This window comes from Talpa occidentalis, unplaced genomic scaffold (assembly GCF_014898055.3).
Source record: "Talpa occidentalis isolate TD23 unplaced genomic scaffold, MPIMG_talOcc4v2.1 talOcc4.17, whole genome shotgun sequence".
Taxonomy (NCBI): Eukaryota; Metazoa; Chordata; class Mammalia; order Eulipotyphla; family Talpidae; genus Talpa; species Talpa occidentalis.
Genome location: NW_023601754.1, coordinates 46,598,099 through 46,621,039, shown reverse-complemented (window position 1 = coordinate 46,621,039; position 22,941 = coordinate 46,598,099). Strand labels below are relative to the sequence as shown.

The 22,941-nt window shown below is 53.0% G+C and overlaps 1 protein-coding gene across 1 annotated transcript in view; it reads right to left on the bottom strand.

The window, feature by feature from the left end:
• The window catches only part of TRPM4 (transient receptor potential cation channel subfamily M member 4), a 36,604-nt gene extending 14,353 nt beyond the window's left edge, over positions 1-22,251 (bottom strand). Inside the window, exons 1-16 of the mRNA XM_054697296.1 lie at positions 22,115-22,251; positions 21,731-21,798; positions 17,187-17,361; positions 16,706-16,886; positions 16,390-16,553; positions 16,006-16,189; positions 14,065-14,126; positions 13,728-13,919; positions 13,332-13,431; positions 9,800-9,912; positions 9,100-9,441; positions 8,803-8,937; positions 3,559-3,688; positions 3,246-3,391; positions 2,167-2,279; positions 1,740-1,817 (exon numbers count right to left, since the gene is read on the bottom strand). Coding sequence (XP_054553271.1) covers positions 1,740-1,817; positions 2,167-2,279; positions 3,246-3,391; positions 3,559-3,688; positions 8,803-8,937; positions 9,100-9,441; positions 9,800-9,912; positions 13,332-13,431; positions 13,728-13,919; positions 14,065-14,126; positions 16,006-16,189; positions 16,390-16,553; positions 16,706-16,886; positions 17,187-17,361; positions 21,731-21,798; positions 22,115-22,138 — 2,207 coding nt within the window. The 5' untranslated portion in view covers positions 22,139-22,251. The remainder of the gene's footprint in view (positions 1-1,739; positions 1,818-2,166; positions 2,280-3,245; positions 3,392-3,558; positions 3,689-8,802; positions 8,938-9,099; positions 9,442-9,799; positions 9,913-13,331; positions 13,432-13,727; positions 13,920-14,064; positions 14,127-16,005; positions 16,190-16,389; positions 16,554-16,705; positions 16,887-17,186; positions 17,362-21,730; positions 21,799-22,114) is intronic.
• Positions 22,252-22,941: the final 690 nt, after the last annotated feature.

Here is a 22,941-nt window from a genome sequence, read left to right as displayed (position 1 = left end):
GCGCTTCTGACTGTACCCAGTGCATGTATAAACAAAGAACAAACTAACAAATAAATAAATAAAACATGCCTCTATTAAAAAAAAAAATATTAAAAAAAAAAAATTTAGGCCCTTACACCTACGCACACACCCCCACTCATACACACACCAGTCAATAAGTAACTAATGTATTAATAATAGTAGTGGTGGCGCCTCCCTGGTGGTGCGAGGGGTTAAGACGCAGCCTATGAAGCTATCTGCAGCCACGGAAGCACCAGTTCGATGCCTGGCCAGGGATCTGCCCCACATGGCACAGCAGATCTCTCCTGCCTTGCCCGCTGCTTCTCTCAGTGGTGTATTTCAGTCAACCTGCCTGTTCTGTTCCCTGCTCTGTCTCTGGTGAATTCTCTCACACCCCACACCTCTGCCCTGTACCCCAGTTCTTGTATGCATAAATAAATAAATCTTTAAAAAAAGTAATAGCAGTGGTATTAATAACCCCATCACCTGAGCACGTACTATGTGCCAGGCACTACGGCGCACATCTTACACACACTGTCTTCACCAGGTTCCCACTACTCCATCAGGCACTGTTCGCTAAATACTGTGGCTCCCTCCCAATGCACCCCTCTCTGTGGAAGAGTCAGGCATGAAAGAATCGCCATATGACTTGACTCTGTCAATGGAATGTGGGCAAAAGTGACCCATTTCGGGCCTCCCCGGTGGCGCAGCGGTTGAGCGCTGGGTGGTGAAGCTGCCCGAAGCCTCTGCGGGGCCAGTTCGATCCCCGGCTGCTCCCCAGCCACCGGAGGAGGGTCCCTCATGGCGCGCAGACCTCTCCTGCCGCCCGCTGCTCCCCTCAGCAGTGTCCTTCGGTCCTTCTGCCTGCTCTGCTCCCCGCTCTGGCTCTGGTGAATTCTCTCACCCTCCTGCGCTTCTGACTGTACCCAGTGCATGTATAAATAAATAAATAAATCTTTAAAAAAAAAAAAAGGTGATCCATTTCACTTGCCTGTGGAAGCTTGAAAAGCCAGTACCTGGTCCACTATGTCTCTTCCCGCCATGTCTCACCGTGCAGTGAGCAGTGTGTGAGTTAGAGGTGCTCCCTCACCCCCACACAGAGACCACAGGCAGCAGAGCCATGGCCAACCCCCAAATACACTGTGAGAATGACCCCTTCCTAATGAGCAGCCGCTGAGAGCTGTGGATGTTATTATCACAGCACTGCTTGCCCTAACCTGACTAACTCTGGTGGAACCTTCTCTTTACCTTGGAAATCACTTCCAAGGTTAAAAGTCAGGATTTGATCCCAGGCCTGCGAGAATCAGAGCCAAGTCCCTCAGCACCTCCATGTTGCAAAAACTGTCAAAAGATTGGTAAATACTCTCTCATGCCCTTGGCCTGATTTTGAAAACACCTTTGTGGGCACCTTAAAAGTAAGGCCCTGGGTCAGAAAACAATAATAGGTAAAAGATTCCTAAATTCACCAAATCCACCCAGTTCCACCTGCCATATGGGATGGAAGTATATGTCACAAGAAACAAACTGATTTTCAGGGCAGACCTCCTTGGTGGCAGTGCCAAACTTCAACTAAGCCTTAAGCTTAGCATTTCTGGAAACTTCTTGGGTGTCTTCAGTGACTTTATGAAATCACTATCTCCTGAGGCCTCGCCTGCCCTCCAGGCTTGCTCGTAGTACCTGCCGCCCCTGACGCCACCCAGAGAGCCCCGCCTCACACACTGCTCCGGGTCCAAACTTACCCAACAGGCCCTTCCCCGTTGACCACTCTGTCCATGTCAAACTCCAGGTCCTTCTGCGTGGACTCGTCATCTGACTTCCTGGGATGGACGGGAGCACAGAGTCATGGGGGAAGGCGAGCGTGAGAGAGGAATTCTGAGAACCCAAACTTCTCCAACCAGAGACAGAGTCACCCTCTAGTCACCCAAAGGGAGCTCCCTCCAGAGCCACTGCCAGAGGGTGGAGAAATTGCCCCTAGAGATCCACAGAGAGCACCCCCAAAAGCTCACCTCGCAGTACATACCCCCAGTCTGGGGGAGGGAAAAAGTTAACAGGAGAGGGAAGCACTGGCCAGATGGAGGAGAAAAGCAAGCAGAAGTGAACAGGAAGGACAAACACTGACCACCCCTACCCTCCCACCCCTCCCCCCTGTAGCCCCAGGGGACTGACCTGAAGGTGATGAGGTTGGTGTAGATGAGTGGGGGGCAAAAGAAGGCGAGGACCAGGGCCCAGATGGGAGTGGTGCTGTCCATCTCCCCCCACCATTTCTGTGTCAGCAGAGACTGTGGAGCGTGGGGAGGATTAGGAGCCTGAATCTGCCCCACAGCCTCCTCCCAGAGACCCCAGGCAAGGACTGGGCCCGGATGCAGAGACAGACCAAGTGCACAAGGGCGGGACCATAGCTGTCGGGAGGGGAAGGGAGCCAAGGCTGAGGACTGCCTGAGCCTGGATTCAGCTAGGAGAGTTAAGGCAGCCGATGTTTGTTAACACAGAAGCTGGGCCTTGAGCACTTCACAGAGACTTGCTCTCAGCCCTCACCACAGGCCCAGCAGGACAGGTAGGGACTTCCCTCTTCACGGATGGGGCACAGGATCCTGGGAAGGAGCCCAAATTGGAGTCACGAGTTTACTACTCAAAGCAAAGGACTCTGGGTAACCATTTGAAAAGTGCCCCCCATGATTCCGACAGGTGAGGACAGGACTGCCCGTGGGGTAGGCAGGACTCTCAGTGGCCTGTCCCACTTAGATTAAGGGCACAGAGAAAGTTTTCAAAATGCCAGGGAGGTAGAATGGGGGAGGCTGTGGGGACAAGCAGGGCTTCCCAAATAAGAGGATTTCCTGTAGGAAGGGTGGGATTTCCTAAAGCAGACTCTGTTTGTGTCCCAAACACTGGATAATTCGAATCCTTGAGTTCTGGACCTGCAGACTCTAGTGGAAGGGGAAGAACTTCCTATGCAGGGGGCGGGACTTCCTTGCGGGAAGAGGGGCTTCCAAGTGGAAGGTGGGGCTTCGGCTAAGTCAACAGTGGGCTAGGTGGCTTTAGGAGGGTGGGCTTTGCTGTGCAAGGTTGACATTCCTGGCAGGGGCTGGAGCTTCTGCAAACAGTAGCCTCTCTAGGCCAAGGGGTGGCCTCCAGGAGAGGGGCTGGTCAAGTCTTGGGCCACCCACCCCCATCTCCACAGCTTCACTTCCATAGTCCCCAGAGTCCACTTGGGGGCTATCTGGGATATTGTTGTCTTAGATGCTCACCTGCACCCCATCCTGGGCAAAGAAGGACCGGGCGTCGGCCTGCATGGCAAGCTGGAGGCAGGTAGAGTCCCCCCAGAGCGGGCAGCGCCGGAGGAGGAGGCGAGCGGCCCGGCTCTCGCTGCTGCGGTAGCACTCACCAAAGAGGTCTGGGGAGCAGGGAACGGAGTTGAGAAGGAGGAAAGGAGTAGGGTAGGTGGGGACAGATGAGGTTGCAGGGGGAGGAGGCAGAGTTATGAGAAGAGTGGGGAGATGCACAAGCACCTTGATGGTGTCAGGGTGGGGCCCTGCCCCCAGGCACCCATGCCCCACGCACCAACACCCAGCCCCTCGAACTTGGCTGCTAGGTCCTTCCTCCGAGCTGCCTCCTCAGCTTCAGACTCCAGGCGGGCCAGCACTCGGAGCAGCAAACAGGCCCCAAGGGCTGAGGCCACTGCATTGGAGCCCTGGGGGGAGAGAGATCGGGCCTTGGATAGGGTCAGGGTTTGGAGTGAGCTTCCCCAAGGCTGAGGGAGGAGAGAAATCATATGAGCAAGGGAACGGGCAAAGCTGGGGTCAGAAGTGAACCAGGGTTATCAGAAGCCAAGAATGATGTAAGGTTTGCAGATGAATCTAGAAGAAAGTGGACATCAGCTGAGAGTGTCAGAAGTCAAATGGTTGCGATACAAGAGTTAGAACACGGACTGGAGTTAGAGTGACAGCAGAGGCCATAGACAAGGAGCAGCCGGAAGGACAAATGGCAGCTCCAGAGCAGCAAAGATGCCAGTGGACATGTCCCCTAAGATGGCCACGTAGAGCGCTTCCAGACCTGTCCCTCCAGGAAAGAAACAAGCAAGCTGACTAAAACTGTCAAAATCAACGTTTTCAGAATTCTGGGATTTAATATTTAAAAACAGGAGAACACTTAATGGAAGGAAAGATTACTAAATTCGGGAAAAGAGCACTGTGACATTCCAACTATTCCGCCTGCCTTCGCCAGCTGCCCAGCTCGGCCTTAAAGGGACGGCCCACGTTTCTGGTGGAGGTTGTTGGTACCAGAGGGAGCAATTCAGAGCTCTTAAATAACTGTGGCTGGGTGTGGGGACCTGGCTGATGACTCCTTGAAAGAACAAGGCATGCGCCTGCCTTTGGCTTGCTGCTCTTGGCACTTCCCCAGAGTAGAAGTGGTTTCCCAAGTGTTTGAAGCACTTAAAGACAAATGTATTATCCGCAGCTATCTGTGGAAAAGAATAACAACGGAGGAGAACAGCAGATATACCGAAAAGCTTGGGAAGGGAAGTGGTTAGGAACCGAGATACTTCGGGAATAATGGGTTTGAAAATGTGTTTAAGCCTCCCTGGTGGCGCAAGGGGTTAAGACGCAACCTATGAAGCCTGACTGCAGCCTCTGCAGCACTAGTTCAATCCCCAGCCAGGGAGCGACCCACATGGTGCAGCCGACCTCTCCTGACTCGCCCGCTGCTCCCCTCAGCAGTGTATTTCAGTCAATCTGCCTGTTCTGTTCCCCACTCTGTCTCTGGTGAATCCTCTCACCCCCCGCACCTCTGGCCTATACCCCAGCTCTTATATGCATAAAAATAAAAGAAATCTTTAAAAAGAAAAGAAAAGAAAATCGTGCTTATGTACCAGGAAGTCTAGAAGGCTACATGCATGACCAAGACTGGATGCACCCTCAGAAGAGACTAATGCAAACCCCAAGCGGTCACTTCTGGCTGACCGTTAGGCTCTGCCAAAACAGAGATAGAAGACTAGGCCAGAATTGTAAAATGGCCTGTCTGAATGTTGACGGAGAAGGCCTTAGACAAGCGCCAAGCCCACATTCGTGTGCTAGCATCCAACTGAGATGAGCCTGGGTCTGTCAAGGGGTGAGAGCCCTTTGTGTCAAACGCAAAGTCAACTACATTATGCTGGTGATAACAAAAAACAAGGGCAATGGGTGGGCTTCTGTACAACTGACTGAGAGGGGAAACCCTGTGAAATGGCTAGTTACAGTTGCGTGGTAATGACAGACGATGGCAAAGAGTTTCATGCCAATGAGGCCTTCAAGGAATACTTCAAGTATAAGAAATAAACAATTAGAAAGTTGGCTACTGTTCCTCAGGAAAAAAAAAAAAAGCTGCAACTGGCAAAGTTTGGGAATTTTTCCCATCGGGCATTTAAGGAAACCTCTTTCAAGTCAATAGCTGACTAGCCAGCTAACAGAATAGGACCAGGCAGTGGCCTCACATGACAACGCAAACTTTACAAAAGGAGCTTAGAAACATCACTAACCAAACAAACAGCAGTGACCTATAACAAGCCCTCGAAGGAGGGGGTAAGCTGATTTCCAGAGTTGTCATGGTTATATTCTTCTAAATGTCTGGTTTTCAACAAAAAAAATTGGGTGGCATGTCTTACCAAATAGAGAATATAAATAAAGAGAAGTTACAAAAAGGAATCAAATGGAAGGGGCCTCCCTGGTGGCACGAGGAGTTAAGCACTGCGCTGTGAAGCAATCCGCAGCCTCTGCAGCAGGAGTTCGATTCCTGGCTGGCCAGGGAGCTACCCACATGGCACAGCAGACCCCTCCTGTCTTGCCCGCTGCTCCCCTCAGCAGTGTACTTCGGTCAATCTGCCTGTTCTGTTCCCCGCTCTGTCTCTGGTGAATCCTCTCACCCGCCCACCCCCCAACCCCGCATCTCTGGCCTCTACCCCAGCTCCTGTATGCATGAATAAATAAATCTTTAAAAAAAAAAAGGAATCAAATGGAAATTCTGGAGATGGAGCTACAATAGCTGAACTGACAATTTCACTAAAGGGTCCAACAGCAGACCTGAGTAGGCAGAAGAAAACTGGTGAACTTGAAAATAGATCAACTGAGATTGTCTAGTTTGAGGTACAGAAAGAAAAAAAAATAGAAGAAAAATAAGTAACAGGCCCTAAGAGATCGTTGGGACACCATTTATAAAAGCAATATAAGAATAAAGCGATTCCTTAGAAGGAGTGAACAGGGAGAATATATCTGAAGATATAATGACTTTACATATAATGACCTCACACCCAAATCTGATTAGAGACAGAGAGGTATACCTCCAAGAAGACCAAGTAATTCCAAATAAGGCCAACTCAGAAAGATCCATGCTAAGATACATTATAATCAAATGGTTGAAAACCCAAAACAAGAATCTTGAAAACAGCAAGAGAGAAGTGACTTACAACACACACAAATCTTAACAGATTGCCGTGTAAATTAAGACATATAATTATTAAACTCTAAGAATAATACGTAGATAAACTTCATGACATTGGGTGTGGCAATGGATTGGTTACTCAGATATGACATCAAAAGCACAAACAACAGAAGCAAAAATAGACAATTTGAGCTTCATCAAAATTTAAAGTTTTGTGCATTAGAGGTCATTATCAACAGAGTGGAAAGGCAACCCACAGAATGAGAGAAGATACTAACAACTCACATATCGACAAGGGATTGATAACCAGAATATACAAAGAGCTCCTACAAATCAACAACAGAAAGGAAACAACCCAATTTAAAAGTGGGTAAAAGATATTTCTCCAAAGATGTATACATAGCCCATTAGCACGTGAAGAGAAACTCAACATAACTAATCATTAAGGAAATGTAAAGCAAAACCATGGCAAGATACCACTTCACACCCATTAGGATGGCAATTATTAAAAAAAATAATAATAACAAGTGTTGGTGAAGGTGTGGAGAAACTGGAATGCTTGTATATTGCTGGGGGGAAGGTAAAATGGTTTAGCCACTGTGGAAAATTTTGAGGTACAGCAGGTACCTCAAAAACTTAAACCCAAAGTTACCATATGATCCAGCAATTCTGCTCCCTTGTATGCACTCAAAACAATTGAAAACAGCAACTCAAACAGATGCTTGTGCACCAATATTCATAGCGGGATTACTCACACCAGCCAAAAGGTCAAAGTGACCAATGTGAATGGATAAATGATATGTGATACAGCTATACAGTGAAATATCATTCACCCTTCAAGGTAATTCTGACATATGCTATAACATAGATGAACTGTACCAGTATTCTCAGTCAAACACAAAAAGGCAAATATCATGGACACTTCTATGAGGTACCTGGAGTACCTGAAGACAGAAATAACATGGTGCTTCCAAGGGCTGGGGGGCTAGGGGTTACTACTTAATGAGTATACAATTACAGTTTGAGAAAAAGTCTTAGAGGTGGATGCTGGCTGACAAAATTAACATATTTAATGCCAGTGAAATGCTTAAAAATGGCTCAAAAGGACAATTTTACATTATATATATACATATATATATATTTACCATATTAAAAAAAAAACAACAGAAAATAACAAGGGTCAAGAAGGATGTGGAGAACCTCCTGGGCTCTGCTGATGGGGATGTAAAGTGATGCCAGCAGTTGTAAACAGCCTGGTGGACCCTCAAAAGGTTAACTGGAACTACCCCGTGATCCAGCAATTTCAACCCTAAGTGTGTTCCCAGATAACTGAATGCGGGATTCAAACACCCATACATGCATGGACATACCAGCAGGATTCCCAGCAGCCCAAAGCAGAAACCACCCAATGTCCGCTGCCTGATGAACGATGAAACAAATCGTGATCGTGCTATGTCCACACCATGGACCATCACTCAGCCGTGAAGGGGCTGTTTCTCGACATCCGCTCCGGGAGCCGTGGACACATGGTGCTAAGCAAAAGAAGCCAAATGCAAAAGGCCGCACAGCATGGGGTTCCACTGCTATAAAATGCCCAGAACGGAAATCCGTAGGCACAGATTACTGAATGCCAGGGGTTGGGAGCGGAGAGGGGGTGACTCCTTAATGGATACAGGGTTTCCTTTCGGGATGATGAACATAATCTGGAACCAACCAGAGATGGTGACAACATTTCCCCAAGGCCTGATGCACCATTTAAAATGGTTTAAAGGGCGAACTTTATCTCAGCGGAGGGTATATCTACTCCATAGCCTGATGGATTGAACACAACCCAAGGCTGAAGGAGTCCCAGCGAGAAATTTGCACAGCACCAATAGGCCCCATCAGATCCTAGTCAAGTGTGGGCCTTTTTTTTTTTGACTCTCAAATGCATCCCAACCCCTTGATTCATGCCCTCACCTGGGCTGCCGGTGGGACCCCATGTTCCCTTCTTTCCCAGCCTCCTTGCTTCCAGTTTGTCCCTTTCCTAGCTCTGTCTCTAAAGTGCAAGTGTAACTACCTTTGAATGACTCCCATCAGCTACAGAATAATGTATCACTTCCTCATATATGCAACCCTTTTGGAAAAATCGGATTGATTTCTGTGTATGAACAAGGGAATACGCCCAAAATGTATTGTTAATGGAAAAGGCAAATTACAAGAAATACATGATGGGGGGCCAGGGGAGGAAGCAGCAGCAACTGGAGTCATATCCAGAATGAGGACAGGGTGGCACTGGGGTGAAGTCAGGTCAGAGGTCAGGGAACTCTTTTAAGCCAACACTGAAGTCCCAGAGAAATAAAGGCAGGGGTGGAGGTTCGAGAAAAATCAGAGCCCAAGGTCAGCGCTCACCATCTCCCAAAAGTACAAGGCCATCTGAGCCCTGTTAAGCAGCAGGGCCCAGAGGAGCAGGTCACTCCAGGGGGCCTGTCCCAGCACCGCATCCAGCGTGAGCTCCAAAGGTGACCCGTAGGAGAGCAGAACGGCCTGCAGGCAAAGGAGGTGTGGTGAGGATGCCGCCCAGCCTCTGGACCTTGCCAGGCCCTTAACCCCACCCCAGTCCAGTCACACCCACCCTACCCTGACCCCGCCCCCGACATAGCCACGCCCCCAGGTCCTTCAGCTCTCAAGATCTCCCCGGGTCCTTACATCCTCCTGGCAGCTGTGGCCCTGGGGGACCACCGAGGTGTCTTCGACGCGGTACCTCGGCGCACACGTCTCCCCCAGCAGCATCCGCAGCAACTGCCCCACATTAGGGGGTCGGGGCTCCATGGAGGGTTTAAGGACGTGGGTTTTGGTGCCAGCACCATGGGATACTTGGTCCAGAAGGCTGCGGATGAGCGAGTTGGGCGGTGCGGCGCTGTAGAGCTGCCCAAGGCGCTGCGGGGTCAGGAAGTGGCCCAGGCTGAGTCCGTGGGAGATGAGCAGGCGCACAAACTCTGGCCGGTCGTTCAGGAGCGCGTCCATGAGAGAGGCCTCCAGGTGGAAGGACTAGTGGGGTCGGAGGAATCGGAAGAGCAGAGACAGAGAAGGCCCGGTGAGGTCCAAGGTTAAGGACAGGAGATGAGGGGATGAGGTAAGTGATGGATGAACACATAGACGGACAGATGGACGGAGGGGTGGGTGGGTGAATGGATGGAGGGATGGGTGCATGGGTGGGTGGATGGATGGGGGGACAGGAGAGAAGGAACAAGATGGGAACAGATGGTCAGTCAGAGATGGATGAGCAATTCAGAGAAGGCTGGGCCGGTCACATGGGAAGATGTGGCCAGATGCTGGAGAAGTCAGGGAGGAAGGAGCCTGCCTACCCCTCCTCCGGCTCCCCAACCCTCAGCCCCCAGCCTCTCACCCGCCACTGGATGTCTCCCCGGAAGAGTTCACTCTGGGCAATGTCCACACGGTTCCAAGCCACGGCCAGACGCAGCTCATCCAGGTAAGCTGAGGCCTCGGAGCTCCCGCAGGCTGAAAGAGTAAGAGGGAGGGGCGAGAGGTCAGGGGGTAGGTGTTTTGCTTCTACCTGGGGTACCTGGCGGTTAAGAGGAAGGAGGGGAGAGCCGCAGAAAACCAACTTGGGGGGGTGGGGGGGCGGAAATCCAAGCATTTCCAAAGACCCTGGATGTCATTTTTTAAAAGCAAGCAGCTCTGGTCAAACAGTTGAAACAGTGTGAAAACTTTGATCCAACAGTTTCGTGGATCTGAGTCCAGTCAGCGGGGCCTGCGAGTCTGCAGCACCAGGGCTGCCAGGAGCAGCGCAGCAGAGCCGGTCCCAACTGGGGGTCTGAGCCCACGATTCCTGCCCCCTCCTGCCCCACACCTATCTCCAGAGCCGGGAGAGCGTTCACATCATTTTAGTTGCTCCAAAAAATTGCTATCACAGAATGAAGTGACCTGGTAGAGTGGAGATGGCCGTGGGTCCTGAGACAGGCCGAGCCGGCTCCCAACTCCCCGAAGATGGAGGGGAGATTTCAGGCCACTGACCCCGGGAGACTGTTTCCTGGCGTATGAAAGGGGAATGACAGGCCTCCCTGGTGGCTCAAAGGTTTAAGACACAACCTATAAGCTCTCTGCAGCCTCTGCAGCACGAGTTCGATCCCCACCCAGGGAGCTACCCACATGGAACAGCAGACCTCTCCTGACTCGCCCGCTGTTCCTGTCAGCAGTGTATTTTGTCAGTCTGCCTGTTCTGCTCCCCACTCTGTCTCTGGTAACTCCTCTCACCCCCTGGTACTTCTGGCCTGTACCCCAGTTCTTCTAAGTATAAATAAATAAATTTTTAAAAAATAAAAATAAAAGGGGAATGACAGCGGCACCCACTTTGCAGCAGCATTACCAATAATGACAGAAAGCAGGCCCGACGGGGAGGCAGCTGTGGCTTGACAGGGTAACCTCTACGGGGGACGGAGGCTTGGAGAGAGGTAGTGACGTCCTTAGGATGATACAACTTTGTTTCTTATCAAAACCCACAAGCAAATTCCAACAGAGGCTTTCGACAAGTCTCTGAATCTCCCCCACGGAGAGGGTTTGTCACCTTGTGTATTCTGCTTTAATACGTCACCGCGTGTCACTGGGACCTCCCAGGCCTTCAGGCTCACCATGGACCCTTCAAAGCTCACAAGCTCGCTTCCCCTGGGTTCCCCACCTCAGCGACAGTTACTCTGTCTACCCAGTTCAGGAGGAAGAGGCCCTCGGTGCTGTCCGTTCTCCCCTTCCCTTCACACCCCACGGTTCACCGGTCCCCAAGTCCCATCTCTTCAGCCCCTAACGGTCCCCATGGCCCCAGCTCTGGCATCACCCACTCCCACCACCATCACGACTGTCTCTGCCCTTTCCTTACATTCTCGCCTCCTTCCCCTGCCCCCAGGACAAGGTCTCAGGTAAGGCCCTAGGGGTCTGGTCCTGCCACCTCGCTGGTGGCCTCTCCCCTCCCTTCATGGCAACTACTTGGGCCCATACCCATGCTGTGGACCTGGAGTCGGACACACCTGGCAAAACATGGCTGCAGCTAAGCTTGCGTGACCTTGTCCCCCGGCCCCTCCAGAACCTGTTTCTGCCTCTACAACGTGGAAGACGGTTCTGGCAGCAGGAGGATCAGGGACAACAACTGGGCCAGCTGCTGAGCACAGGCCACGCACAGGAGAACCAGGAGCACTCGCTGCCTGTCCCGGCCTCACTCCCACTGAGGCCCCACCGGCCCAGCCACACCGGCCGGCCCTCTCCAGGGCCCCGCACTGCACGGTCACTTCCCCTTCTGCAGGCGAGGGACCTAACCGCCCCCACAACCACATCTCCCGGAATGGCAAGCCGTGGCCCGCCTCAGGAGGCTGGTGAGGTAACTCTGTGAAGTGAGTCAGACCAACTCACCCACTTCCCAGATTAGGGACGTGTCCCCAGGGAAGTGGGGTCAGTTGAAGAGCTCCCTCTGCTGCCGCCCCATCCTGGCTCTTGGGTTGCCTCTGAGGTCCTCTCTCCTTTTTCTTTTTCAAAGAGAGAAACTGAGACTCAGCAAGAGAGTCTCTTTCTCAAAGTCACACAGCACAGAAGGGGCCAAGCTGCAAATTCAGCTTGATCCTAAAGTCAAAGGAACTACTTTCCCCTCCGCACCACCGCCCGTGATGGATACGCTGGCGAGGGCCCGGGGCAGAGACACGCTAGACGTGCACACGGTGTTTCTTGTGAGTTTTTATCTAAGTGGGTGTTTTCTCTATAAAACGCTTCTGACACCAGAAATGACCCTCCCCACCTCCTCCCCACAGAGCCCTACCTCCCAGCACTCTCTCCCCCAGCTTCATCTCAACTCAGTCCAAATTCTATTGACTATTCAAGACTCAACTTAAATGTCACCTTCTAAAATTTTCTCCCCTGGGGGCCTCCATGGTGGCGCAAGGTTAAGATGCAACGTATGAAGCTATCCGCAGCCACTGCAGCACTGAGTTCTATCCCTGGCCAGGGAGCTACCCTCGTGGCCCAGAAGACCTCTCCTGTCTCCCCGCTGCTCCCCTCAGCAGTTGATTTCAGTCTGCCTGTTCTGCTCCCCACTCTGTCTCTGGTGAATCCTCTCACCCCCCCACACCTCTGGCCTGTACCACGATTCTTGTATGCATAAATAAATAAAAAAAAATCTTTAAAATTTTCTCCCCTTACTGACAGATCCCCCACACTTTTGTCTTCAATTTTACTTAAGATTGTGTCCAAACAACTCTCATAGGATCTGGTGTCCTTGGGAGCAGGAAATGGGTCTGCTTTAATCTCTGAAACCTAGAATAATGTTTGTTGAATGACTAAATGAGCCCTATCCTGATCTCTGGCATCTACCAAATGGTCATTCCTCTGGCCTTACACTCTCTACCTTGCTTTTCTTCATTCCTTGAGTGGACGATCAGAAGTCCTCACTGGGAGAGAGCACATTCGGTCATCTCAAAGCCCCCCAGCCCCCCAGTGCTTACCACATACTGGAGGCATGCAGGAAGGGAAAAAGAGTGAGTGGGTAGATAGATGGGAGAAAGGGTGGATGAATAAAGGTGGACAACTAGAATAATAATGAGTAGGTGGAACTATAATTGGATGTGGGGGTGAGAGGTAGAAATGGGTGGATGGGTGATGGAGGATGAAGGGTAGATGGAAGAATCAATGTATATATGGGTGGATGAATGATGGATCCAACAAAAAAAAAGCAAAGTTGGAACATAATGAAAGAATCTTGAGAAAATTGTCAAAAAACACCATACAAAGTCCCAAGAAACCCTGCAAAGAGGAATGATAAAAGGACAGAGATGAGAAATGGCACAGACCTTAGATTAGAGAAGATGGATTCGTGCTCAGGCCAGGAAAGTTTTCCAGATTAAACTGAGAGAGAAGGGGAATGTGGGAGTCCAGGTTCTTACCCTTTACAAGGGCCTTCAAAACGATGGTCTCAAATTCCTCAGGGCCATCCTCAGACGAATAGACAGTCAGTAGCTCCTTCCGGGTCATGATCCGCTCCACCTGCAGAACACCAGACCCTGCAGCCCAGCCCACCTCCTCCTGGGCGCTGTTCAATAGACACAGAGAGCAGCCCATGCCAGGACAGGTGCCCAGCAGCCTCGAGTCCCCTAATCCCAGAACTCCAGTCCCTCTCCCCTCAGACCCAGGAGTTCAGGCCCCAGCCCCTCCTCCCCCATAATTCACAAGTCTGGGTTCCTGTCCCCTTTTCCCCTAGGATGCAGGAATCCAAGTCCTCAGCATCCTCATCTCTTAAGGCCCAGGAACCCAGGATATCTGTTGGGTCCCCAATGTCATACCTGGGCCTGCAGGACCTCAGGGTCCCCTTTGGGGAAGAAACGCCTAATCCAATCTCGGGCTTCACCGCGCCGGCCCCCTCCCCGCCCTGGAGCCAGAGTGTCTTCCAGGATCTCTGCCAGGCAATCTGCTGCTCCCCCAGACCCAGCCACCAGGAGGCAGGGGAGCTGAGCCTGGGTGGCATCCTCTATCCGCTACAAGAAGAAGGGAGTCGGGTCAGGGGAGGCAGGCATTCACCCCTCTGGGATGCCAGACCCTAACCCCTCTGAGGCTCAGCACCCAGGAGTCTGGGCCTCAAGCTCCCTCCCCCCTCAGACAAGGGCAACAGAGTGCATGTACCTTTAGCATCTTCTCATCACCATCAATCAAGAGGAGGAGGACAGGGATGTCAATTCCAGTCCCTGAGAAGAGAAGAGGACCAGGGAATTGGTCACCTCCCATCAGCCTTTGCTAGGAATGGTAAGAACCACATTCCCAGGAGTTCCTGGGGCAAGTGTCGGCTTCTTTCTAATCCTCTGGCCTGAGGCTCACAAAAATTGTCTTGTCTCTGAACACTTCAGGAGGGGCCAGATTTGGAAGACAGTTGTCAAGTGGGGGGGGGGAGGTCTGGAGGCAGGGGCTCCTGGGTGAAGCAGGTATTTGTGACCCGCGTCATCATGTAATTGATTAACCATCCTTTTTTTTTTTTAAGAGACTATTTATTTTTTAAGATTTATTTATTTATTTATGGGTATAGTCAGAAGCATGGGAGGGTGAGAGAATTCACCAGAGACAGAGTGGGGAGCAGAACAGGCAGAAGGACCGAAGTACACTGCTGAGGGGAGCAGCGGGCGCGGCAGGAGAGGTCTGCGCGCCATGTGGGGCCCTCACCAGTGGCCGGGGATCTAACCAGCACTGCAGAGGCTGCGGGCAGCTTCGCAGCCCAGCGCTCAACCGCTGCGCCACCAGGGGAGGCCCTGATTAACCATCCTTGAGCCAGGATAGAGGAAAGTTCAAAGGAAATTAGGAATAGGAAGGACAATCCAAACACAATACATTTGGCAAAGCAATATTTACCAATAGCAAAATCATGTAAGATAGTTTTATACTAACTCTACTTCCATTTAACTAGGAAACAGGACAACATTGTTACTATTCACTCTCACCTGGGAGTTTTGAGCTAATGTAATTGTGCAAGAAAATAAAATAACTTGGAATGAAACTGGCTTTTTTTTTAACACGGACACAAAGGTGTGTATTTGAAGAAAACATGGTTTATAGTCTCATAAAATTGGAAAGACTCCACTCAGAATAAATAAATAGTAATAAAAGAATTTGGCAAGAGGATAGATACAAGAAAAATACACAAAATTCAAGGAATTTTCTCCAAATTAGTAATAACATGTATCTGAGTCATGTTCTGATAACAATTATAAAATACATAAGAAGATCATTAAATTTTCCTTTATAAACCTTTGCATGATTTCATTTCTTCTAATGATAGCCAAGTTGTTATATTTTGCTGAAAGGAACCAGTCGCAAAAAGTTTTGTGGGTCTCCCTGGTGGCGCAGGGGGTTGGGCACCTCACTGTGTGGCAGTCCGCAGCCTCTGCGGTGTGAGTTCGATCCCCAGCCAGCCAGGGACCAACCCACATGGCACAGCAGACCTCTCCTGTCTCGCCTGCTGCTCCCCTCAGCAGTGTGTTTCAGTCAGTCTGCCTGTTCTGTTCCCCGCTCTCTCTGGTGAATCCTCTCACCCCCCACACCTCTGGCCTGCACCCCAGTTCTTGTATGCATACATAAATAAATCTTTAAAAAAAAAGTTTTGTATTAAATCATTCTACTTAGGGCCTCCCTGGTGGCGCAAGGAGTTAAAGACACAGCACTATCAAGCTATCTCCAGCCACTCAACATGAGTTCGATCCCAGCCAGGGAGCTAACCACATGGCGTAGCAGACCTCCCCTGTCTCCCTGCTGCTCCCCTCAGCAGTGTATTTCAGTCAGTCTGCCTGTTCTGCTCCCCGCTCTGTCTCTCGTGGATCCTCTCTCTCTCTCACACACACCCGCCCTGCACCTCTGGCCTGTACCCCAGTTCTTACATGCATAAATAAATCTTTAAAAAAAAATTCATCAAGCCGACCACATTTGTGTACTTTAGAATTCAGCATAAAGATTTTTTTTTAAACAAAAATTGATGGGAGAAGGGGCTTGGCTATAAGAATCTTTTCCTTGCCTGAAAAGCCAGCCTTTGGGCAGACTGCCCCAGCAAGCTGAGGCTGTGACCCTGGGGGAGCCACTCACCCGCCACGCCTGTCTTCTGCTGGGCCACGTAGGACTCGAAGCGCAGGCGGAAGCGGTTCTCGCCCCCCAGGCGGCCGTGCGTGCCGTCGTCCACCAGCAGGAAGGCCGAGTAGTTGTAGTCCAGTGGGAACTGCACGCCGTCCTCGGGGTCACCGCTCCACCTGTACCTCGCCGGGAACGAGCCCTGGGGGCAGGGGCCAGACCAAAGGGCCTCCCATCAGCGACGGGGCGGGTACCTACAGCTCAGGCTCCAGACGCTGGAGTCTGTACCCCAACCCCTCTTCTGTCCATCCTCCTCCCTCAGACCCGGAGTCCAGGCCCCAGCCTCTGCCCTCAGAGCCCAGACCCCCCAGCTCCCTCCTTTTCCAGGACCCTGGTTCCTACCTTGGCGCTGGTAAGGGAGTCTCTATTCCGAACCACACCCCAGGGGGCCACACCCATAGCCACCACCTTGGTGCCCCCGGTGCTGGCCATCTGGTGATCCCGTACAGCCACACCCACGTGGCGGCCAATGCCCGCGTGCAGCCCCCCAGTGACAATCCAGGCCCCTACACAAAACACAGAGTAGGGGTGAGGTGTAGTCAGAGAGAGCGGGCTAGAGAAAGAGACAGAAGTCTGCCCACCAGGGGGGAAGACAGCATCCCAGAGAGGTGGGGAGATGGGCGACGCCCGGCGCAGGAGGCGCAGCCCCCCCAGTCACCTGTGCTCTGGGCGGCCCGCACCAGCCCGCGTCGCAGCAGGTCCTGAAGCCAGGTCTGGAGGACGGGGCCCCCCGACCCCCCCAGCACTGACACCACCAGGTTCGGGGCCCGGAAGCCCCATGTGCGTGTGACCAGATTATAAACTGTAGCTGGATCCGTGCGGTCAGAGAGTCGAAGGAACTGTGGACACACAGAGGAGGGGACACGGGGAAGGGGACAGGGACCCAGAGGGGGCAGAACAGAGATCCAGAGAGGGGGATAGAAACCGAGGGGGGCGGGAATAGAGACCCAGAGACGGGGGATAGAGACCCAGAGGGCAAAGACAGACAGGGTGAAGGGACAGAGACAGGGGAGAGACGGAGATAGGGTGGGCAAATGGGGAGACAGTGCTCAGCTGGCCACCAGCCCCTGGGTCCGGGAGCCCCTGAGGCATGCAGCCCCCCTCACCAGCCCCACCCTGCGCAGCCATGCAGGCCTCACATTGCTGGGCTTCCGGCTGGTGCCCATGAAGTCCACGTCCCCGTAGGCATCGGTGGGCTTCTCCGTGGTGTGCAAGTCACTGTCCCACAAGGTCACCACAGCTGCCCCAAAGGCATCCTGCACAGCCACTGACAGGTGGGCACTCCGGAGATGCCCACACTGGCACAAGGTCCCTCTGGGGAGGAGGGGGGAGCATGAACCCCAGGGCTGTCTCCACCGACCGCAGGCCACCTGTAGAAGCAGCCCTGGTCCTGTACATCCCCCCCTCCGCCCCTCCCCGAGGCAGCCACAGTTCACACTGGCCCTGGCACTGCTCTTCCCCGGCTCTGACCAGCCTGAGGGACAGATCGAGGCAGGAGGGCGGTGCCAGTCAGCTGCCCAACAAAAGAAGCACCAGTGACTCAAGTCAGCCCGAGTTGGAGGTCATGGGAAGGGGTGTCCTGCGGCCCCCACTCTAAACTCTTCATGAAAAGGACACTTCAAAAAGTGATTTGGAGAGCAAGCACAGACTGCAAACCGAGGCAGCTGTGTGACTCCGGGCAAGTGTCTTCACCTCTCTGGGCCCAAATTCCCTCCTCAAATGAAAAGCCAATAACAACACAGATCCGAGGAGCCAATGATATAACCCGATGTCCCTGAAATGAGGCTCACATACCAGACCACGTCCAGGTCAGAACCTGTGCTCCACGCAGGCCACCCTGGGGCTTTAAATAACTTTGACTAACACAGTGAGAAAGTCATGCCTTTTCCAGCTCTGATGACTGTCAGCTGGGTGCCAGATTCTCTCCCCTGCCTGACCCTTTGCCACTCTCTCTGCAGAAGGGGGCTGGCAACACGTAAAAGGCAAACAAACACCTTCTTTGCTTTTCACTGCATTTGTCTTTCAGGACTTTTTATTTCTCTTTGTAGAAAATGGAACAGGTTTTCCAGTGATCATATACACAGACCCTCAGGCCCAAAAGAAATGTACTAGTTACCATCTAAATGTTGATTGGGGGCCTACCTGGTGGCACAGGGGTTCAAGATGGAGCTATCAAGCTATTGCCAGCCACTGCAGCACGAGTTTGAACCCCCGCTAACCAGGGAGCTACCCACATGGCGCAGCAGACCTCTCCTGACTCCCAGCTGCTCCCCTCAGCAGTGTACTTTGGTCGATCTGCCTGTTCTGTTCCTTGTTCTGTCTCTGGTGAATCCTCTCACCCTCCACACCTCTGGCCTGTACGCCAGCTCTTATACGCGCAAATAAATAAATCTTTAAAAAATAATAATAAAATAAAATAAAATCTATTTGTCTCTGATTCCAGAAAGTGTTCAGATAGTGGGGAGACCTGCCTGCATTTACGTAAATGAAATGAGTTGCGATTTAAGGATCCATTTTACGGACAGATTCATGATACAGGAATAAGAGTGCTCACCAATCCACGCACGGCATGGACAGAACATACTCGGCCCAGCTCCCACCAGAATGAGCACAGTCCACCTCCTTTCTGAGTCTGCTTCCAGGGCCCAGGTTTGCCTCAGTTTACCCACTGAAACCTTTCACGCAATGCAACCCCATCCCTGGCAAAACTTTTTCTTGGACTGTTTCAGAATCTGAGCCATGCAATCTAGCAGCCCCTAGGCACGGGGGGTCTGTAAAGGGTAATAAATTAAAATTAAATCAGTTCCTCAGTGCCTGGGTCAAATTTTAAGAGCTCAGGAACCACCTGAGTCCATAGATCATTTCCACCATCAAAGAAATTTCTGGTGGACAATGACAGCAGACACTTCTCACCCTCTTTCTTCCGTGTGCCCACCGAAACTGGAATTGTCCCCAGAAGATCAGCAATCACCCACACGTCCCCACACAATGGCCTCCATTCAGGTCTCATCTGACTTTATCACCAAGTGGCTGTGACTGTAGAAGATCTTTTCCTGGCGGGGCAGCCCTGGCCCTCTGACCTCCCTCCAACCCTGACCGCTCTATCCCTGGCACATCTGCAGCTTTCTCTTCCTCTGCACCTCCCCAGTGAGGTGTTCCCCAGAAGGGTGCCCCATATGGCTTCCCTCCACAGTTCTCAAACTGCAGGACCAGACAGGTGACTTAAAGAAAAGAAGGTTTAGGGCCTCCCTGGTGGTGCAAGGGGTTAAGACACAGCTCTATGAAGCTATCTGCAGCCACTGCGGCAAGAGTTCGATCCTCAGACAGGGAGTTGACCCACATGGCGCAGCAGACCTCTCCTGTCTCCGCGCTGCTTCCCCTCACAGTGTATTTCAGTGGATCTGCCTGTTCTGCTCCCTACTCTGTCTCTAGTGAATCCTCTCACCCCCCCACACACACCTCTGTTCTATACCCCAGTTCTTATATGCATAAATAAATAAATCTTTAAAAAAAAAAAACCTTAGTGGGAACGAAGTGGGTGCCTTTGAGGCTGTGCTGACTGAGGTGGGCCTGCATATTGAGGCATTCAGAGATGGGTTTTATAAATACTCCTGGGGCCTCCCGGTGGGTTGAGCGCAGTGCTGTGAAGCTGTCCAATTTCTGGCCGGCCAGGGAGATTCCCACAAGGCACGGCAGACCTCTCCTGTTTCGCTCTTCCGGTCCGTCTGCCTGTTCTGCTCCCCACTCTGTCTCTGGTGAATCCTCTCACCCTTCCACGACTCTAGCCTGTACCCCAGCTCTTGCATAAATAAAATAAATCTTTAAAAATAAATAAAAATACTCCTGCATGCCAAAAAAAAAAGAAAAGAAAAGGGCCATAGAATTGCCAGTTTGCAGCATTTTTCCCCCCTGTGACATCTCACCTACATCCACAGTTTCCATTACCAGGGCTTCTTGAATCCTGGATGGAAGTTCCAGTCTCAGCTTTCCATCAGTCCTGGTTTCTATGCCCCCTCCCTCTCCTCTGTGACTCCCCAAATCCATGTCCCTCCACACACAAGTTCCCGAGCTGGGCTCAGCAACTTTTCCCAAAAGTGCTCATCCTGCTGGGGTCCTCATCTCCGGACAACCCTACTGTGTCCCAGTCCCCAGGATGGATGTTGAGAGCCATCCTGCTCCCTTCCCTTTTACTCCCCAAAGCCCTTGTGCTGCCTGCATCTTCGCCCTCACCACACTTCTCCGTCTGCATCCTGGCCCTGCCCTGGCCCAGCATCTTCCCTGTTACCTGGACCCTCGCCGGCTTCCTTCCCGGCTTTCTGAAAAACAACTCCTCCTCACACAGGCCCCAGACGGTCTTACCACTGCCAGAGCCAAACCTCCCCTACCCAGCATCCCAAGGTCCCCGTCCCTCTGAGTGATATTTGAGGCCCTGGGAGATCTGGCCTGCCTCCTCCAGGAAACTCTCTACTGACACTGCTCTTTGCACCCTGAACTTCGCTCCATTTTCAAGCCAGGGCCATGACTAGGAAGCAATTCCCACGTGCTGTCCCCACCCATGGGCTCACTTGCCTTCAACTATCAAACTCCAACTTCAAAAGTCACCTTCAAATGTCACCTCACTGCTCCCTCCTCCTGCAGAAACCATGAGTGACAGCCTGTGTCCCGTCCCAGCCTCAGCCAGATGTCTTTCTCAGGCCCATGGGCCCGGGGCCCATCCTCGGCAGTTCTCATCTCGGTGCCTTAAAATTGTCCTCAGCCCATTAGACCAGAGGTTCCTGAACTTTCTGGACCATGACCCCATCAGTAAAAAGGTTGCGCGCACTCACCCCCGATAAATGCAGATCAGTTTATTTAACACAATGGCAAGCGGATGCTGAGAGAATATGTTGCTAACAACACACACCGAATCAGGAAAGTTGACATTTCCCACGCCCAAAAGATTGTTTTGAGAACTCAAAGGCCAGAACCCCCGTGAGAAACTGCAGCTGAAGGCCCAGAGCTGCCCCAAAGTGGCAAACAGCCCCTCCTGGGCCTCGGGGTGTCCCCCGGGCGTGCAGGGGTAATTGCTAGCTTCCAGTGGGAATTGCGAATAATTTCCAGGGCTTAAAGCAGCGCAGAGCTGTGTTTCAGAATCATCGCAAGCATTAACTTGTCTACGTCTCACCATAACCGAAGGGGTAGGGCCTGTTTGCTAGCTGGGACAGCAGATGAGGCCCAGAGAGGTGGAATGATTAGCCCAAAGCCACACAGCCGCACCCCTGGGTGAAAGCTGACCCCAGGCAGGGGCTGTGCTCCTCGAAATTAAGCTGCCTCCAGAGCACCGAGTGTCGGTTTCTTGGACGAACGAGTGAATGAATGAATGAATGAATGGAGACATGAAAGAGACAGAGACAACCAAAACAGAAAGGCGGAAAGTGACAAGGAGACGGAGACACGGAGGAGCCCCCGGGAGGGGAAGACACGGTGCGGCGCCGCGGGTGGACACTGGCCCTGAGTGGGGGCATGGGGAGCTGGAAGTGTCCGCACAGACACAAACCCACCCCGGAGGCCAGCGCCGCCGGGAACGCCCTTGGGGAGTCCGCAGTGACCACAGGGGGAGGGTGGGGCTGCGGGGCGGGGTTTGCGGCGGGCGGGGCCAGCGGCCAGGGGCCCCTCTCGGGTGGGTCCGGCGCGAACTCCTCACCCCGCATCTGTGGGGTCGACGATGAACGCCGTGCATGTCTTCTTCTTGAAGATCTTGGGGATCCAGCTCTGGGGACGGGAACAAGGAGGGCGGGGGCCCCGTTCAGGTGCAGGCAACACGAGGAGCCTCCACCCCGCGCGCGACCCTGCGCGCCAGCAGCCCCGGACCCCAGGCCCTCCTGGCCCGCACCCCGGGTCCCGACCTCCCGGCGCCCCTTCCCACCCGCCCCCGGGAGACCCGGGAGACCGGGCCTCGCCAGCGGCCCCCCCTCGCCCCCCGCCCTCCTTCATCTGCCTCAAGAATCTGGGCGTCCCAAGAATCTGGGAGAGAGGAGGCCAGGCCCCGGCTCCCCTTCCCTCAGACGCGGGCGTCCGGCCGCTGTACCTGCTCCTTCTCGGGCCCCACCATGCTGCTGCAGCCGCGGGCACCTACGCCGCTCCCCACATCCCCTCCGCCGACCGGGGTTCCTGACTCGCCCAGGACAAACCGGATCCGCAGCTCCCCAGCCCAGCCTGGGGCGGGGCAAGGTCTAGGGAGGCGGGGAGAGAGAAGACGCCAGAGCAGGAGGCGGGCGTGGGGCGGGACCGGACTGCGAGACCAGAGGACGGGGCGGAGACCCAGAGAGGCTGGGGACAGAGAAGGGGGTGGGGGTGGGGGTGGGGGGAGAGCTCAGAGGGGAAGAGAGAGAGAGGAGGGACAGATACCCCCAAGAGAGGGGCAGAGACCTATAGAGGGAATGCCAGATATGAGGGTGGGGTACACTGACTCAGAGTTGGGGGACACAAAAGCTTAGGTGGGGCAGAGAATCAGCAATGCAGAGTCTGAGACCCGGAGGGAAGGGGACTGACCAGAGAGACAGACAAGGCTGGGTGTGATCCAGAAGCCCAGAGAAGGGTGGGACAGCGCAGGGGAGCGAATGGAGATGGGGGGAGGCAGCATCCTCCTGGGGGGAGGGAGGACCCAAGACTTTGATGGGGGCAGAGATTTGGGGAGAGGAGAGGGAGAGACCTGGGTGGCCCGCAGCACGCGGAGCCCGGCACAGACAGAGCCCTGCTGGGGCTGGGGAGTGGGAGGCAGAGGCCTTGCCGGCATGGGTGACCAAACAGTAGGGGCGAGAGCAGAACCCACGGCCGGCCGTGGGAGCGGGTGAAGAGATGTGGACACACAGGCAAGGCCACGTGTCTCCGCCTGCTCTCTGACAGGGACAGCTG